Source organism: Monopterus albus, unplaced genomic scaffold, assembly GCF_001952655.1.
Source record: "Monopterus albus unplaced genomic scaffold, M_albus_1.0 scaffold3.1, whole genome shotgun sequence".
Classification (NCBI taxonomy): domain Eukaryota; kingdom Metazoa; phylum Chordata; class Actinopteri; order Synbranchiformes; family Synbranchidae; genus Monopterus; species Monopterus albus.
This window is the reverse complement of record NW_018127883.1, coordinates 6,909,118-6,928,014: the sequence shown is the minus strand read 5'-3', so window position 1 is coordinate 6,928,014 and position 18,897 is coordinate 6,909,118. Positions and strand designations below refer to the sequence as shown.

At 40.2% G+C, this 18,897-nt stretch overlaps 1 protein-coding gene across 2 annotated transcripts in view; it reads left to right on the top strand.

Moving 5' to 3' along the window:
• Positions 1 to 16,048, top strand: part of plpp4 (phospholipid phosphatase 4) — an 83,925-nt gene extending 67,877 nt beyond the window's left edge. For both annotated transcript variants that reach the window (XM_020598960.1, XM_020598968.1), the window contains 4 exons: positions 1,230 to 1,293; positions 1,440 to 1,564; positions 10,138 to 10,308; positions 11,843 to 16,048. In XM_020598960.1, the coding sequence (XP_020454616.1) occupies positions 1,230 to 1,293; positions 1,440 to 1,564; positions 10,138 to 10,308; positions 11,843 to 12,051 (569 nt within the window). In that variant the 3' untranslated portion in view covers positions 12,052 to 16,048. The remainder of the gene's footprint in view (positions 1 to 1,229; positions 1,294 to 1,439; positions 1,565 to 10,137; positions 10,309 to 11,842) is intronic.
• Positions 16,049 to 18,897: the final 2,849 nt, after the last annotated feature.

Below are 18,897 nucleotides of genomic sequence, written 5' to 3'. Positions count from 1 at the left end.
GTTTTTTCTCTCCACTACGCCAGCCACTTGGTTATGGCGTTCCATGTATGCCCTGCCTGCTAGCATCTTGCACTCTGATGTTATGTGCTGGATTGTCTCGGGGGCATCTTTGCACAGCCTGCACCTGGGGTCCTGTCTCGTATGGTAGACTCCAGCCTCTACTGATCTTGTACTTAGAGCTTGTTCTTGTTCTGCCAGGATTAGTGCCTCTGTGCTGTCTTTCAGTCCAGCTTTGTCCAGCCACTTCTACTATTTGACGGTGGTACATACTGTGCAGAGGTTTGTCCTTCCGTGCCTTCCGTGAGGGTTCCTGCTCTTCCTTCCCTTGTTCCTCTGATTTCTGCTGCCTGAGGTATTCACTAATCACGTCATCACTCGGGGCCATCTTCATGGATCTCTGTTGTTTCATCCTGGATAGTGGCTCTGACGCTCACTAATCCTCGGCCTCCTTCCTTCTGCTTAGTGTACAGTCTCAGGATGCTGGACTTGGGGTGAAACCCGCCATGCATTGTAAGGAGCTTCCTTGTCTTGATGTCAGTGGCCTCTATCTCCTCCTTTGGCCAGATTATTATGCCAGCAGGGTACCTGATGACCGGCAGGGCATACATGTTAGTATATATATATGTATATGTATATGTATAGCCCATTCTCAATCCCAAGGTGTCAGATATTCATGCTTTGTCAAGTACTTTGCCCCTGAGAATGTGTTGGTATACATATTTGTGTATGAGTGTGTGTGCCTGTATGGTTGTATTTGTGAGTGAGGACATTTTAGCTGGTCCTCATATTATGAGACTTAAGTGTTAACACTTTGTTTTAGGGTTAAGGATAGAATTGGGTTTATTTTAAGGGTTAAGGCTTAAGCATTTAGTTGTGATGATTAAGGTAAGGGCATGGGGCTATAAAATGCATGTGTGTGTGTGATGCACTGTGTTTAAACCCTTCTTTCTCTCGTTGCTGCTTAGAAATGATATAACTCTGTTCCATACTTATATGAGCCTGTGCAGCTGCAAGGAAAATCCCTTGAACATAATTGGCTGTTTTATTTGTAAATTATGTCAGAAGTGTGAGTAAACTGCCATAACCTCTATTGCTCTGATAGTAAAAAATTCTTTTACTACAGCATCACTATTTTATGAATATTACTTGCACTAAAAATGCTGCATTATCCTTGTTTTAAACACTGTAAGATGCTTCTATGACTGTGTTTGTCAATCTTCATTCTCCAGCTGTGTCCCTGGCTCTTGCCCTGAATGGAGTCTTCACAAATACTATCAAGTTGATTGTTGGCAGGTATGCTAAACATGCTGCAGCCTTTTACATTTTTGACAGCTCTGTCAGTGATGCAAAATTTTAAAACTGAAGGTGCTGAAGATAATTTTTTAGCTATATCTTACTAGATTTATGGCAAACCATCTTTTCTTTTTTTTTTATTCCAGACCTAGGCCGGATTATTTCCAGCGTTGTTTTCCAGATGGACAAATGAATGCAAAGATGTTGTGCACCGGGGAGCCAGATCTAGTTGCCGAGGGACGCAAGAGTTTCCCCAGCAGCCATTCCTCCTGTGAGTATCAGTTGTCAGTGCAAGCTGCCAGCAAGTGCAACACAATGCAATGAAAGACACCAGAACCCACACACTGACTAATTAAAAGTGTACATGCAGTGACTGTAGCCATCCACTGTTTCATCTTGAAGTGCATTTCACACAAGTAGAAAATATCCATGTGTGTTGATTGGGTATCTGCAAGGTGTTTGCTTCACAATTCAAAGTGATGATCTTGTTGCTGCCTCTCTTCAAAAGCATTTACAACATATAGCAATGTCTTCCCTCAGTTCACACATCCCAAGGCAGCTTGTTGAGATGCCTGTGGGTTTGATTGATTGAAACAAGAATATTTAGTCTTGTTCACATGGTGCATGAGTGAGCGTTGAATGCCCACTCACTGTTCTTATCTGTGCAGACCAGTGCGGGACACTGGACTTCTTTTTGGCCAAGTTACTTTCACTTCCACTGCATGTAAAGTTATTTACACACTTTTTGGTTGTCCAGTGGTATGTAATCTTAGCTTTGGGCCACACAGATGTTGAATATACCCAGGGAAGTAAAGACTGTATTTAAGAAGATACTGTACATTTTTGAACACATCACTTTAACACCACTGAATATAAAACATACATTACTTGTGACTTCGTGTTTCCTGTTCTCTCTTGCTCTAATGACTGTAATATGCAGTTGCTAGAGCAGAAAAGTCTACCAGTAGTAAAATCTGTCATGCAAAATGAAAAATATATCTTTGTGTGCTCTGTGACTGTGGCATGTCTGATATTAATATTGTTTACATGTGTTCAGAATTCATATTACATTTCCACTCTTGATGCACATTCACACTTAAAGGAATTATGCAGAATTCATAAGTATGCATACATAAGAAAATGGTTTCAGCCAAGTGAAGCATTTAAATAGTCTCATGCTGAAAAGAAGCAAAAATCCTTGTCACCACTGAAGGTGGTACACGTGAGTTCAGAGTGAAGTCTTCTTGAAGTGAGGTGTCAAGGTTTGTGCAAAACATGCAGCTTGTCAGATATTCTGTTGATGTGTTTAATTGCCATCTTAGTGAGTGTGACTACATTATAAGAGACTTCAAACCAAACTGAATGGTCTTCATGTGTTACAATAAAATTGCAAGATACTAGTGACATTTTTTTATTGATGTTAAAGAGTGCTGCACTTTCTTGTTCTGTCTGATTTCAGTTTGAAGTTTAACATAATATTAAAGCTGCACATTCCTCAGACACCAGGCTTTAAGAAAGAAATACTTTGAAGTGCTGGCTGTGTCCCATTAGAAATGGCAAAGAGGGATATTGCTCTGTAATTCACTGCAGCACTGTGTATGGATTACATTCATATGCACAGCAGCTCTAACAGTCTTAAGTTGTTGCACTGTGAGTGAGAAAATGATTGAGAGAGTCGTGTGATGGGAACACATGAAGATGTGTACATGTTACATTATACCAGACAAACATAGCAATGGCCAGGGACTGGGGTCAGACAGATGACAAGAGTGAGTGTAGCCTTATTCAAATTGGCATCTCAGTGTAACTTCTGGATGGTCGAGTATGAAGCCATAGACATTTTGCATATAGGTGAAAGAAACTACTTTGTATTCACATACTTTGCTACAGTAGAAAATCAAAAATAACCCAAACTAATCCACCAGCAACAGCCAGGACAAAAATACATCTTCAGGGTTTGATGAGAAGTAATTGTAAAGCACAAAATACCATTGAATTTCAAAGTTTTTCAAGCCACCCAGGTTTTCTGTTATTTGATTTCTTTTCTTCACCTCGTAGCAAAGTAACAGAGCAGTAGAAACTGGAAGAGACAGGCAAACAGACAAATACAAAACTCCTCTGGACCCATTGCACCCATAGGCACAGTGGTAAGGAAAGCAGACCTTAAAGCACTAGCTGTCTCCTTCTTATCACCATCTCCCCCATGTGTATCTAATGACTTACATTAGACATGATCAGTTAATATACACGTTTAAAACCATTTGCCATCTTTATAATCTACATTCCCTCCAATGAATAAATGAATCCTGTAAGGTAGATCTACTCACCTTTTAATCTTCACATTGCTTCTTTCACTTACACATGACTGTCTACACTAAATTAACCACAGTTTGACATGTTCATCATATTAGTTCAGTCACCATAGAGAACTGCACTTCTGAAAAGCATGCTCCTATATGTTTGCTGCTGTATAACACAGGCATACTGGAGTCAGTTTCAACAATGTTCAGGACCAGCACTTATGCTGCACTAATGAGTTCCTGTTGCGCTGTTGTGTGTTAATGGATGAAATGACCTCTGTGCACAAGTGGTTGGTTATTATGCATTGCTTCCTGTCAGAGAGGTACCGCAGTGGTGCCTGTCAGGGTTAAAGGTCAGAACAGGAAGGAGAGAGTGAGGAAGGCTGGAAGATTGAAAACATAACTGCAGCTGCTAGTGACTGGGTCTATGTGTGGTCAGGCAGTTCACTGATAGACTTTTCAACAGAAATAAAGGGAAGAAAGGTAAAGAGGTTGTACTGTGCTCATTCATCTTATCACCAATTCCTCCATGCTACTTACCTGATTTCATTTAGAACTCTTTGTACTATACCTCAAGAGCCGTTCACCCCAGGCAGCCAAATGAAAGGCTGAGCTGAGGCAGTTCTCAAAGAATAATGGTTCCAAATTTCTCCTGAATGTTGTGGAGGTCTGATTCATAGCTACTGGAAGCAAATGAGGTTTTTCCACTTATTTAATTGGTTTAATATCTTTTCCCACCACCACAGTGAATGTTTAATTGGTGTGTTCAAAAAAGACACCAAAATATTATAATTGTTTGTGTTATTAGTTTAAGCACATTGTGTTTTTCTGTACTTAGTCATCTTCTTATTTTTCCTGGCACCTTACTAAATTTTTGTCTCAGTTCTAGTATGTTTACTTAAATCATTTCCCATTTTCTTCTAAAAAGTGCTATCAAACCTTCATTTCATTTGAACAAAAACTGGGCTTGATGAGAAAAGAAATTGCATTGCACTCATCAGTCTCATTAGCCATCTTTGTTTCGTTTCAAGGGAATTACTTTTCAAGGTTTTTAAATGCACTGAAAGAATTCATTACTGTGTAATTTTTCCTGTTGTTGTCCTCCACTCTGTCCTCTGGGGAGGGCTCCACAAAGATATTTCAGTCTATGTGGTCTATAGACCATTCTAAGCAGTTTCACAAAAAAAAAAACACTGACTCATTTAAAGACTAAAAAGTTAATGTAGCACTGGCATTATCTTTCCATGTTAACAGTCGGTGACACCTGCTAACCAGAGGCACTGACTGGCAAACACAAAAACCAAATGGCTTATAATTTGTGGGTTTTGCAAGGAGTCTTTAGTGACCCCAGTAACTCCATCACTTCTGTAGAGCTTTTGAGCTTTTCCTGTGGACTTCCTGCTGCTTTTTGATTTTTTTCTGAATATATCCTTGTTAAATTCTTGTTCTTGAAACCAATGTTTTCTGCTTGAGTGATGAGAGCTGAGCAGTTGGTGCTGTTGTTCAGCCAGCCTTTCGTTTGTTTAGTCTGGAAAAAGTATTCATTTTCCCATATTCACAGCAAAGTAGTCCTATTTAAATCATTTCAAGAGCTAAACGGCTTTGTGCAGTACATATATGTTGAAGTTTATCTAGAGTATTAGATAGATTGTTATAGTCAGTTGTCTGTCTTTTGATGCCCCTAGATCTGTGGGGGGAGACACACTGTACAGCACTTGATGTCTCCACTCGTGTATTTATATCACTAAAGTATTTCTAGCAGTGTGATCCTCAAGATGTTTACACAGTGTCTGCAAACATACATATGAAGCTGCTTTTTCTTCCCTTCCTCAGTGTTGGGGAGTACTGACCTACATGTACAGTAAATGAAACTGTAGTTTATCTTAATTTTGTAGTGACTTGCTGGTACTTGAACTACATTCATATTTGCGTAGTGATTCCAGTAGTTAAATGACTAAACTAGATTTCTCACTCAGGAGCTTTGCTGTATTTCATCATTTTCCACTGTGAAATCATTTGAAGTTCACAAAACTGTGCTTTCAAAGTAGCTTCCCCCAACACTTCCCTTGCCTTTAGCAATTCAAATGCAATTTTACTTTGCTGAAATGGCAGCTCTCTTCATATGTACATCACAATTCTACAACAGGTCAATTGGGGAGCAGAAATGATAACAAAATATAGTATATAGTTGCTGTTAGTAGTTTTGTAGTCTGAAACTAACCATTTTAACAATAATAATGACATAGTTTTTTAGATTTAGCAGCTGCTATTTGAAGCAATATACAGTACATACTGTATACCTACAGTTAGATTATGCTTTACAGTCTTCACTGTGTGTCTGGTTTTTTTATTTTTTTTATTTAAATGAGCATAAGCATAAACTTTATTGTCAAGTATTTCAAGAATGCAAGGAATTTGACTCCAGGAAGTACATCCTCTGCTGTGCCTTTTTAGTAATGGTACTGATGTTGGTTGTCCACTTCAAGTCTCGAGAGTTTGTGGAGCCCAGGAAATTGTAGGACTCCATGACTGAAACAGTGCTGCTGAGTACATTGAGCAGATATAGGCTGGGGGAGTTCCTCCTAAAATCCACTATCATTTCTACTGTTTTCAACGTGTTCAGCTCCAGATTGTTACGACCACACCACAGGGCCAGCTGTTCAACCTCTGACTGTTGTGTCGTCTGCAAACTTCATGATTTTTACAGAAAGATCTCCTGAGGTGCAGTCCTTAGTACAGAGGGAGAACAACAGCAGTGAGCGCACACATCCCTGAAGGGCACCTGTGCTGATAGTCCAGGTGTTGGATGTGGTTTTCCCCAGCCTCACTTGCTGCTTCCTGTCTGTTAGAAAGCTGGTAATTCACTGACAGGTGAGGCCAGGCACAGCGAGCTGGGTTAGTTTGGAGTAGAGGACATCTGGGATGATGGTGTTGAATGCCGAACTGAAGTCCACAAATAGGATCTGTGCATAGGTCCCTGGTGAGTCAAGATGTTGCAGGATGTAATGCAGTGCCATATTGACTGCATCATCCACTGACCTGTTTGCTCGGTAGGCGAACTGCAGAGGATCCAGCCGGAGGTCTGTGATGGCCTTCAGGTGGGCCAACACCGGTCTCTCAAAACACTTCATGAGAGACAGATGTCAGGGCAACAGGTCTGTAGTCATTCATTTCCCTGATGGAGGGTTTCTTGGGAACTGGAATGATGGTGGAACATTTAAAACAGGAGGACACTATAAACTGCCCAAAAATAAAGTATAACCATGACTGTGGGAGATTAAATGTGTTCACACACTGAGGCTTTGCTGATCTGCCGTGGGTTTACACAGGCCTTCCTACCAAGCATGCTCTAGCTCACATTACTCTGAATGATGATAATGGGTAATAGTGGTATCCCTGCAGGATTCCAAACAGGGAAATAACATAGAAGTGATGAGAAGACACACACAGAGCAATGTATTTTAGAGTTAAATAATATAGATACAATCACACCTTGTGATTTCTCTTCCAGTGTTACAAAACTGCATGCGTGTGTTACTGACGAGGAATCAGCTCTGCAGAAAATCCTGGAATGTCTCAGTAAGATGTGGTTTTGTCATGTAAAACTGCTGTGAGATTTCCTTCAGTCAGCAGACTGAGTCATTGGTTCCATCTTTCCAAATGAGTCACATAATCATCTTAGCTATGGTTATAGCTTTTACATTGAATGGATAAGCTTCACTATAATTGGAAATGTGGAGAGGTCACCTAGAAGTGAAGCCGAGGATATAAAGAGAAGGACTGGACTAGAGATGTTGTGTTGTTTGTTGAAGTACTAGAGTGCACCTATGAAGCATGCATGTGCGCACACACATGGTTAAGTTGTGGCTCATTTTGAGACAAGTTTACATACATTAAAGTTGGTCTGCTGTAACTGCCTACACAATCAAACACTGGAACCACTTGATTTTCTGGTGTGGCAGAATAACAATGTGAATTAGTAAATGTTATCACCATAGTTAATCTTATATATACATGTGAATTCATGAGAAAACAGTATCATTAATATGTATATTATCGCCTTTTTAGTTGTTCTTAACATTATTAAAGGAGAGAGGATAAAAACAAGATGGAGAAAGATGAAGGACAAAGCGGATGAGAAGGTGGAGAACGAAACAATTACATGTAGCAGTGAGGAGAAAGAACAAGAGAACAAAGATGACAAAGAAGAAGAGGGGGGATGAAAAAGAGGACCAGGAGGGCAGCAGAACATCCTTTCTCCTGACCCCTGCCTTTCTTATGTTACCTACTCCTCACTGCTATTTAACCCTTCCTACCCTTTACCCCCCCACACCTTACCCAACCTCACCTCTTACCCACTCCTGAAAACCACCCTCCACCCCCACACATTCCTTCTTGTTCATGTATTACAAATAAACATGTAAATTGATAAAACTCAGATATGATGAAGTAAAACTACACCTGCCCGTGTCTACCTTTCTGAATATACACATAATTTCAGTAAAATTTACTGATACTCTCTCCAAGACAATGGAGTGTGGTAATGTCCTTATAGACCTGGAAAACTCCTTTTGAGTGCACTTGTCTTTAGTTAAAAAAAAAAAATGACAACATTGCAAATCTTTGTTATGCTCATCAGAGGCTAATTCCTTTTGTTGCACATTATAACATTGTCTCATTACAGTCTCATGGATTTTACATTCCACTGGGTGTCCACTATTTCTTAGTTCATTTGGTCCACCAATTTGGTCTGCAATAAAATATTCTGAGGTGTTCCTAATATTATGGTCTTCTCATTTATGTAGCTGAGGATGACAAAAATACAGACACCTCTAAATATGACATAGTCCAGTACAACACCACCTTTAACTATGACCTCCAAAATAAACCTATAATTGAAATTAGACATTTATGATAATTTCACCAAAACTGAAAGATTTGGAGCTTCATAAACACAGATGTTAAGATGAAAGTGTTGCATACAAGTAGTGCATACAATTGTACAGGTGTGCTTAATAAAGTGGCCAGTGAGTGTGGAGCTCCTAGCATTAGCATTGTTGTAGACTCTTTTTCTTGTCTTTTGCACATTTGTTTTTTTTTTTTTTTTGGTTTGTTTGGTTTTTTTATGGATATTGGACCATATCCTGTCAGCGTGACCAGTTCAGTTTCATTATTGAATTTCGTATCCACCAGTCAGCTTGTTTGAGGTGTAGAGCTATACAAAGACATTTGAGCCCACACACTTTCCCACAGCTTACTTATTCAAGTCAGTGCCTATTTGTTGCTCGTGTTGCCCACACTTAACGCACACAAGCTGGATATGTTGGCAGGGTATCAAAACAAAACAAAAAACAAAAACAAAACAAACTTTATCCAGTATTTTGCTCTACATTACATTATAGAAAATGCTGACTTCCTCTTGGAGACAACTCCTTTGCCCTGACAGCAGGACAGTCACTGAGACAGCTGGACTTTGTGCCTCTGCCTCCTCTTCCCACCAACCTTCCTTTCTCTCTTCAGGCTATACACGTGTCCTTGTCCTTAGTATTCTTGGCCAGTTTGTAGGTTGAGTGACAAATGGGCAGCTGATGGGTGCTGTTTTGCCCCCTGCAGCAGTAAACTAATGACCTTGTCTCAGCACCACATTTCATGTCTTCATCATACAACCTTTAATTCATACAATTAGACTGCCACTGTTACTCTTACACTAAACACCATCAGGCCAGACCTCCACAGCCAGCAGCTCAGTCGAATTTGTTTTTCACCCAGGGCTCTGGTTTTCACTGAGACCTCAGGCTGTCTGTCAGGCCATTGGTGAGCCTGTGTAGATGGGATTTTTTTGACTGAGTTGCTGAATGTTAAACAAGAAGTGTTTATCAATGTTTCAACTCTGCACTAATGTTGAGATGTGGTTTAATATTTGACTGACATAGCCCCCTCTGCACTAATGTTGAGATGTGGTTTAATGTTTGACTGACATAGCCCCCTTTTTAAAAAACTTTTGTTAGGTAGTGTTTGCATAACAACTAGTCATTAGGAACCTAATTTTCCACTGTGTGTTGGCTCATGGATGCATACTGATGCCACATACACACTCCACTTTGTAGGATTGTCCATTGCTTACATATACTGTACTGTAGCTTTGGTTGTCTGCTCACCTTGGACTGAGCACGCACCTGTTGGACACAGTGATTTAGTAAAGAGGTATTTGCCTAAAATACTGATGTGAGTTTACCTGCAGTGGGCTGCAGTGGACAAGTTCTCATCTGCTGTCTTCATTATATTTGTCTATCTGAAATAGTTTGTTGTCACACTGTAGCTGCCTATTTCATTGTTTGTTTTATTATTTTGACCCATTTCACACTTGTGTTAATGCAGTACTACTAACTTTTACAAGTTCCCTTGTTAATCAGCTGATGAGCTGATGAACTTGGGGATTCGTCACAGAGAGGATGAGAGTTTGTATTCTGAATGCTCTGTATTATGTCCAGTCTTAATCCCTTTCTCTTCTTTCTCTTTGTCTCCCCACTTACCTGCCTACTAGTTGCATTCTCTGGTCTTGGCTTCACCTCCTTCTACCTGGCAGGGAAGCTGCAGTGTTTCACGGATCAGGGTCGAGGGCGTAGCTGGCGTCTGTGTGCCATGGTGCTGCCTCTCTACAGCGCTATGATGATTGCACTGTCCCGCACTTGTGACTACAAACACCACTGGCAAGGTCTGCCTCACAGCTTAGCTGTGAACATAGGACACGTGATCATGAATTTGATTTTCCTTCATTAATATCAAAGAAATGCTAGGTCTTAACATACATAGTGTTCATTCTGCTTGTGTCAGCCTAAAAAGGATTGTGGTGCAGAAGTCTGTTTCAATCACACCTGGCTTATACAAATCATTTATTAGGTCAGCACACTGACTCACTTCAAACAGCTGTTCTGCCATAATCACACATTTTTTTCAAATTTAATCAGCATGGCTGACAAATTGAGGAATTGCCCAGATACATATGAGTTAAATCAAGCCGAGCTGCTTGGTTATTTGTCCAACAGACTGCACATTGTCTTATACGCCTGTTTTCTGCTAGCTATCACATAATGACAGGTTTTGATTTCCTAATAAACTGCCTCAGATGCCTGGGAAGAAATTTATAATTGCAAGCTTCAGTTTTTCTTATCTGTTCTGAAGTGAAGGGAGAGTTGGAGGGACAGAGAGTAGGGAATGCATGCTGTATGTGGGTGGGGTGTGGGAATATGATGACAGCTCTGTCATATGGTGTTAATTAGTTTTAGAGAGCCATATGTTCCTCTAGGGCAGCTACAACAACTCTTTTAAAAATCAAGTTTTATTTACTGTACATAAAAAGCACAGCACACATTGCTAAAGGCCAGCTGACCACTTTTTGAGCCTCCCTTAGTATTTGTTTGCTTTACACAAACCTTTTCTCTCCACTGTATCCAGCTGACTATAGACAGCAATGGTACAGCCTTTTAACTTGAGGGCCCCAATCTGCACTCACTATAAACACACGCTGATAGCCCCCCATTAGCCTAGCTGCTGAGCCATGCTTGATGGATCCTAATAATCTCACCATCCTTTTGCACTTTGGAGGTGCTCTCTGTTCTCTGGGGGGAAAGACTGGGTTTCTAATCACTGTCTCAGTGAGGCTGCTAAACTAATACATTGCATCAAGTCACAGTCCATTAAATTCAGTTGACAGGAGTTGATGAAACATTCACAAAGCAAGCTCATGCATTGTATAGCTCCTAAATGGTTTTTATATTTCATCTCAAGCAGAAGGAGAAAACAAAGGAATGGCTATGAAAAATATAAATGTGATATTATGGAAGCCTCCACTTCAGCTGCTCCATCCACTAGCTGGCAATGTCATTTTGATCTATACCTAGCAATATACTGTAGGCTTTACATTCAGCACGGCAGTGTGATATGATGTATTATGGCTTAAAGGAGTCCAGACATAATATGAAAGTGTTCAGCATAAATGACAAAGAAACAGTGGCCACATGTCTAAAGGCAGATTCTCAGCAGAACAGATTCCTTGTTTTGCCTTTCAGTTTACTTTTGTCAACCTCTAAACTATCAGAGTGTAATGAATGCTCACTGAGACACTAGACGCAACTAATTAAATGTGCTTATTCTAAGAGCAGGTGTTATTTCTTTTTCTCCACATACAGTGGGCTAATATTAACCATAGATGCACACCTTAAAATATATGTGTTTTTGTGGCTTTGCAGACGCCTTTGTTGGAGGAGTGATCGGGTTACTGTTTGCATATATCTGCTACCGCCAGCACTACCCACCCTTTCTACACATGGACTGCCACCTGCCTTATGCCAGTCTGGCTGCAGCAGCCCACGCACCTTCACATCCCCAGGATGACCCGCAGCCCACTGACAATGCCACCTCTCTTCCCCTGGAGGGCTTGACCGAAGGGCCAGTATGACTAGTGGCCAATGCCGAGACTCTCTCCAACACCGTCACCAGTCCTCTGAGCTCACTTCCCCATTCCCAGTGATGGACTGGTTCTTGTATTGTATACATTCCAGTGGACAGTAACAGTCCTCACTCATCTCCATACAGTTACATCCAGTTTCGGTGGCATCTACATTCTTTTGTGTTTATGTCTATTTTTTTTTAGATATATAATACAATTCTGGCTTAGCAGCCGTGGAAGTCTATATTTAGCTATGATGTATGAGAGGAACCTATGAATATGGGACATCACCACTGAGAGGGAGGAGAAAAAAAAGGCTGAAGACCTAAGGAAACAAGTCTTGTTAATGGCTGTGAAGAAAAATGAAAATATTGCCAAGTTTTACTGGAGTGTATTTGCTTAAAGAGAGACATGTTTTGGCAGGTTGTTTTATGCTGGAATATATTTAATGGTTGGCTGCTAAGTGAGAAGACCCTGAGAAATCTCATGAAATGCCACAGCAATCGAACATGAAATCAAACCAATTAAACATCCACCAATCAAACATATTAGATGTCACAGTTAGAAACAAATGACTGGACGAGTAGCAACTTGTGCCAGAAATCCAATGACATTTTCTATACTTACATTAAGCCTTTTAGACGTACGCTGCATTTTCAGAGGGCACCAGTGTTTTGCTTAAAAACTCATACAGATTCATACCTCCACAGCTTTTAAGTTCTTTGTTGTCCATAGCTAATTAATGAAAAATTTGAAACCAATACACGCCTGGAGAAAAGCACTGTCCGTGTCAAGGACAAGCCTCAGTGGTCCACAGCCATTCTCCTCTCCATTCCCCCATTTTGTATTATTATATTATATTATTGTCTCATTCCCTTGAATTTATGTAACTGTCCAGTGCACTCCTGCATATCACCCTTCCCCACTCCTCTTCCTCACTTTGTCACTATCCAGCTTTATTTTCACAAGCCATGCATTTATCACTTTTACAGAGGTAGCAGAGGGATGTGGTCCCAAATTGTGCAGTCAGTAACAGACAGGTGGGAACAGTGTGGTGGAAGTGTGTCTGGATGGGCACAAACTCCAATCTGGTCCTGCATTAATCCTCATTACAGAGAATCAGCCACTGCTACTTATGAGAACATTAGGACTATATGAGCTGCCCCACAGGCTGTCCAAGCATTGCAAAGTGCTTTCAGTCCACTGTGGCCCTACAAATAGACAATCTAGCATTCAGCAGATGTCAGGCCTAAACTCGAGTCAGCGATTTTGATTACTCATTATTCATCTGTTAATGTTCCATTATTTATTAATATTTCCAGCCTTAATTTAGGGACACCACAGTGAAATGAAAGAGACACCAAAGATTTGTAGCTTTCCTCTGCTTGGGTTGTATGCATCCTTTTAGGCTTTATTAACAGAGAGGACACATCAATAATGCTATTTGTAGCTTCTTACAAGTTTGGTTAGAAATGATGGAACATTTTTGTTGTCTTGGTTACTGGGCCTTTTCTTGCCATTGCTGTGACATTAATGGGAAGGTGCAGTCTCTAATTCAACCGAGCTACATGGTGAGACAAAGATTAAATATTTTCAAGCAAGGGAAAAACAGGATATAGCACATCAAAAGAGCATGATATGAAAAGAGTAGTAAGCAGAATTTAGAGTTATTTTGCAATTTTATTATTTTTGACAGCATGATAGTTAACCATATTTTCACATTTGTCTGTTTCCTGTCAAAGGATCACACATTTTGTAGAAAGCATCAGAAACAGCCCCACCTTCAGCTGCTGTTTGCTTAATTCTCAACACAATTGGCTTGTGGGCACAGGAATAGACAAGAAAAGTTTCTTTCTCTTCCTATGTTTGAAATTAGTTTGACATCATTTTCAAAATCTGCTACAATTAAACCTCTGTTATTAATTAAATCCATTGGCAGCTTGTTAAGACTCTGTCTGTTCATATGTCATATGTGTTGTTGTACTTACTACACCTTTTTGAGCTTTAAGACCTGGTTTTTGGGGTTTGGGTTAGAATTAGTTTCAGGTTAGGGTCAAGGTAAGGGTTAGGGTTAGTTCTCATGGTTTAAGGTTAGGGGCTATAAAACGCATTACTGTATGTCAATGAGTGTGTTCACAAAAATAGAAGTACAAGTGCGTTTGTGTGTGTGTGTGTGTGTGTGTGTGTGTGTGTGTAGGTTTTGATGAGGCCTACAATGGTGCAATACAAAGTGAAATCTTACAAGGAGATTGGCATCTTGACCAGACTGCACCTTTTTTGCTGGTTCCAGCACAAGTCTGGTGATGCAGCTGTGGGATTTTAACATCTTGACGTAGATTTAGAGATGAAATGATTGTGTCACTGACACAATTTGTCTGCATTTGTCTAACTTGGCAGCCTAATGTTTGTACTTTTATCGTTTAGTTTTTCCTTGTGGATGTTTAGAATACATTCAGTACAGAAAGTTTTAAGAGCTCTTAAAATTTTCCACATTTTATATTCCAGACTCATCTCAAAATATATGAAATAAAATGTTTTATCATCAGTTTATACACAATATTTCACAATGACAAAGTGCAAACAGTTTTTGGAGTGTTCTGTAAATGCATTAACAATAAAAGAATTATCCCATTTATATAAGTACTCAGACCCTTTGCTTAGTACTTTGTTAAAGCAGCTTTGGCAGCCACGACAGCCTCAAGTCTTCCTGAGAATGAAGCTGCATGCATGGCACTTTTCTTTTAGAACTACAGTATCTTCTCCTCTTCTTAGCAGAATCATTTAAGGTCAACAAGGTTGGATGGGGATCGCTGGTGCACAGCCATTTTCAGATGTTCTTTTGGCTTCAGGTCTGGACTGTGGCTGGGCCACTCCACAACTTTAACAATTTTCCTGAAGCCACTCCTGTGTTTTCTTGACGCTATGCTTTGAATTGTTGTCCTGTTGAAAACCTTCACCCAGCCTGAGATCCTGAGCACTCTGGAGAAGGTTTTCCACTAAGGATTGCTTTATATATTTCTGCATTAATCATTCCCTCTATCTCTATCTTGACTAGTCTCCCAGTCCCAGATGCAGAAAACCATGTGCGTGATGCTGCCACCACCGTGTTTGACTGTAGAGATGGTATTAATGAGGCGATGCTCAGTGCCTGGGTTTCTCCACACATGCTGTTGGGAATAGTGGCCAAATTTTTGTTTCATCAGACCAGAGAATTCTGCTTCTCATAGTCTCAGAGACGTTTAGGTGGTTTTTGGCCAACTCCCAGTGGGCTGTTGTGTCTTTTAGTGAGGAATGGCTTCTGTCTGGCCACTCCACCATAGAGGCCTGATTGGTGCAGTGCTGCGTTGATGGCTGTCCATCCATAAGGTTCTCTCATCTCCAGAAAGGAACTTTGGATCTCATTAATAGTGACCCTTTGGTTCTTGGTTACCAGTCTGACCAAGGCCCTTCATCCCTGAGTACTCATTTTGACTGGCCGACCAGAGCTATGAATATAGTTGATGGTTCCAAATCTCTTGATGGAGGCTACTGTGCTCTTGGGCACTTTCAGTGCTGCAGATTTTTTTTGTATTCTTCCCCAGATCTGTGTCCTGACACAATCCTGTCTCACAGGTCTGTGGATGGTTCTCTCGACCTCATGGCTTTGTTTTCATTCTGACATACTCAACTATGAGACTTCAGACAGATAGGTGCGTGCCCTTCCTAATTATATCCAATGAATTAAATTAGGCACAGGTGAACTTTAATCAAGTTGTAGAAGCATCTCAAGGACTATTGATGACAGTAGAATGCACCAGAGCTCATTTGCAAATATCATAACAAAGTGTCTGAATACTTATGTAAATTACATATTTCAGTTTTTTATTTTTTAATAAATTTACAAAATACTCTAAAAGCCTGTTTCCACTTTGTCATTCTGAAGCATTGTGTTTGGATGGATGAGGAAAAAAATGAATTGAATCTATTTAAAACTGGGGGTGACTGTGGTTCAGTGGGTAGAACAGTCTAGAGCAGTCGTCTCCCAAACGGCGGGTTGGTGGTTCAAATCTCAGTGCCTGCAGTTCACGTGTCAAAGTGTCCTTGGGCAAGACACTGAACCCCCAAGTTGCCCCCGATGGCTCATTGGTGTGAGTTGGTGCCGCAGATGGCTGCTTTGGTTCTGTACCGGAAACAAATTCCTTGTGTGTAACATACTTGGACAAATAAAGGTAAATAATATGCGTATTATTATTATATGGAAAACTTGAAAGGGTCTGAAAACTTTCCTTACTGACCTTACATATCTGTAAGAGTAATTTTACTGTTTAAGGATTTATTTTTCCTTTTGTTCTTCAAACTATTCCATGATATGTTTTGATTAGGTGCTATTGTATAAGTACTCTTGTAGCAGTACATGTCACTTTTTTCAAATGTGGATGTGTCATTTTAAAATGAAAGTTCAGTAATTTTATACAAAGAAAAAAAGTTATAATACCTTTTCTTTCCAAGTTACTCTGTGATTTGTTCGGTCATTTCACATTACAAAGACTGAAGTCATAAAAGTGACAAAAATAAATTAAAAAAAGAATGAAATTATCAATTATAAAGAATAGATGTCTGAAGAAAAAAATGAGTGTAAGACTTAGGAATCTTTATTCATGGCATGCCAGTTCTATTTGTGAGAAAACGTTGTTTTCTATGAATAAGCATGTCTGGCCTTGAGAAATCGTTGAGCTGTGTTTTGCTGTTTATATACTTTATGTATAATAAAAGACTGCAGCTGTGTGAAATATGTCCATGAAAAACAAAGGAGCCTGATGTATCTTGTCAAAGTGTGACTGCTGGAGCCTGTGTGCTGTGACAGGAGCCACTTTATTGTGATTCATCATATCATTGGAAACAAAATGAGGCTTGAGGATGTTTATATTAAAAATTTCCACCCTGTATTCAGAGTATAGCTGTGAGTACATGTTCTTACTATATATCCCAGAGTATAGCTGTGAGTACATGTTCTTTATTATATGCAAATGAACAATCCTCCATTATGCAGCAGCAGACATTTGAATAAGCTGTATCCCAAGTTTAGTTCAATAAATTTTGATTCAACAGATCTTCTGTCAGACCGCACAGTGCTGCTGAGGCAGCTGAGTGTGTGTGAATGTAATTCTAAGTGTGTGTTGTGCTTTTCTGCATCATTTGTGTTGCACTCTTGTTTTAGGGAGTTTCCAATAAATGTGTGTATGCTTAACACTGCCTGTTGCTTTTCATATGAGTAGGATTTAATCGGGTTGTTGGCAAGAACAACTCATGAGAGTGGTGTATAGTTTCAAAGTAATTTATTCCAGCAGTATATGTATTAGGCTAACTGCACTTCAAACTAAGGAAAACAGGTTTGGAAATGGCCTTTCTTGCTGTTTCACCCAAATATTAGGTATCATTTATTTCTATTTTAATTTTTTGATTGCTCCCGCAAACATCCACTTACAGTTCAGTATCATTAAACATAATGTAATTGTCTGTTGGCAAAATCAGCTGTTCATGGATGTCAAGCCAAGATTTCTATTTGCCATGTATGCATAAACAGATGGTCTAGGCATACAGAAATTCTTGTGCAGCTCTCCTTTGGAATCAGGTAAGGAGTCAAAGGCCAGGAAGAACACATAAAATAAAAAAATTACATAAAGGCAACAAAGCATTAAAGCCGCAATACACAAAAATAGGGTCATAGTATTAGTATGTGCCTGCAGACTGCATCTAGGCCAAGGCTAATTAAATCAGACAAAGGCTGCAGGCAAGGATGGTTGTTATTATTAACTGTAATGCTAATCATAATATTGTCTTAATGTGAAATGTCACGTCAAATTGTTCTTAGATACACACCACTAATCAACAGCCACACACCTTGACTTTTCCTCATGTTTTGACTATTGTTATGGTCAGCTGCAAGCTGGCATATCAGGTGATGTCACGGTTTGACGTGCCTGGGTAGAATGGGCTATCCCAACCAAATGATTAATATGGTATAGGTTCTTTGGTTCAGGGTCTTTGATCTTCCAAGCTGCCTGCGCGCAGGTTGGTGGTGGGAGAGATCTGGACGTGTAATGTTAATTTTACCTGTGATCCTCTGAATAAACCAGCACGGTTATTTTTTATAAAATCTAAGTGGTCTACTTCGTCTTTGTGAGTTCCTGGTTTGAAAGAACCGGAAGGGCTTTATAATACAAATAGAGCCTATAGCATCGTCCACTGATCTGTTGGGGTGGTACGCAAACTGGAGAGGGTCTACAGTGTCTGGGACCATGTGGTTAATGTGTGTGAGAACCAGTTTCTCTAAGCACTTCATGGTGACTGATGTGAGCGCCACTGTCCTGAAGTCATTCAGGGTGGATGTGTCTGATGTCTTAGGGACTGGTATGATAATGTGAGGGACTACTGCTTGGGTTAAAAACAGGTTGAAGATATCTGTATACACACTAGGTAGTTGATCCCCACAGGCTCTCAACACTCAGAGGGGGACACCGTCTGGTCCTGCTGCCTTATGGGGGTTTACCTGTCTCAGGGCCTTCAGGACCTGTGTGCGTGTCACCTGAAAAGCAGTGTCTCCCGGGTCGCAGGGGGATTTTAACGGGGTGTCTGTGTTCATCATGTCAAACCTCACATAGACGTTGTAGAGGCTGTCCGGGAGGGTGACATCCTGGGGGGCTGTGTTTGTTGATTTATTCCTGTAGTTTGTGGCTGTCTGGATTCCCTGCCACATAATGTGTGTATTTTTATTCACATAGTAGCTCTACAGTTTTTGGAAGTATGCTCTCTTTGCAGCTCTGATGGACTTCTGTAGCTCATACCGGGCTTTCCTGTACTCCGCTTGGTCCTCTA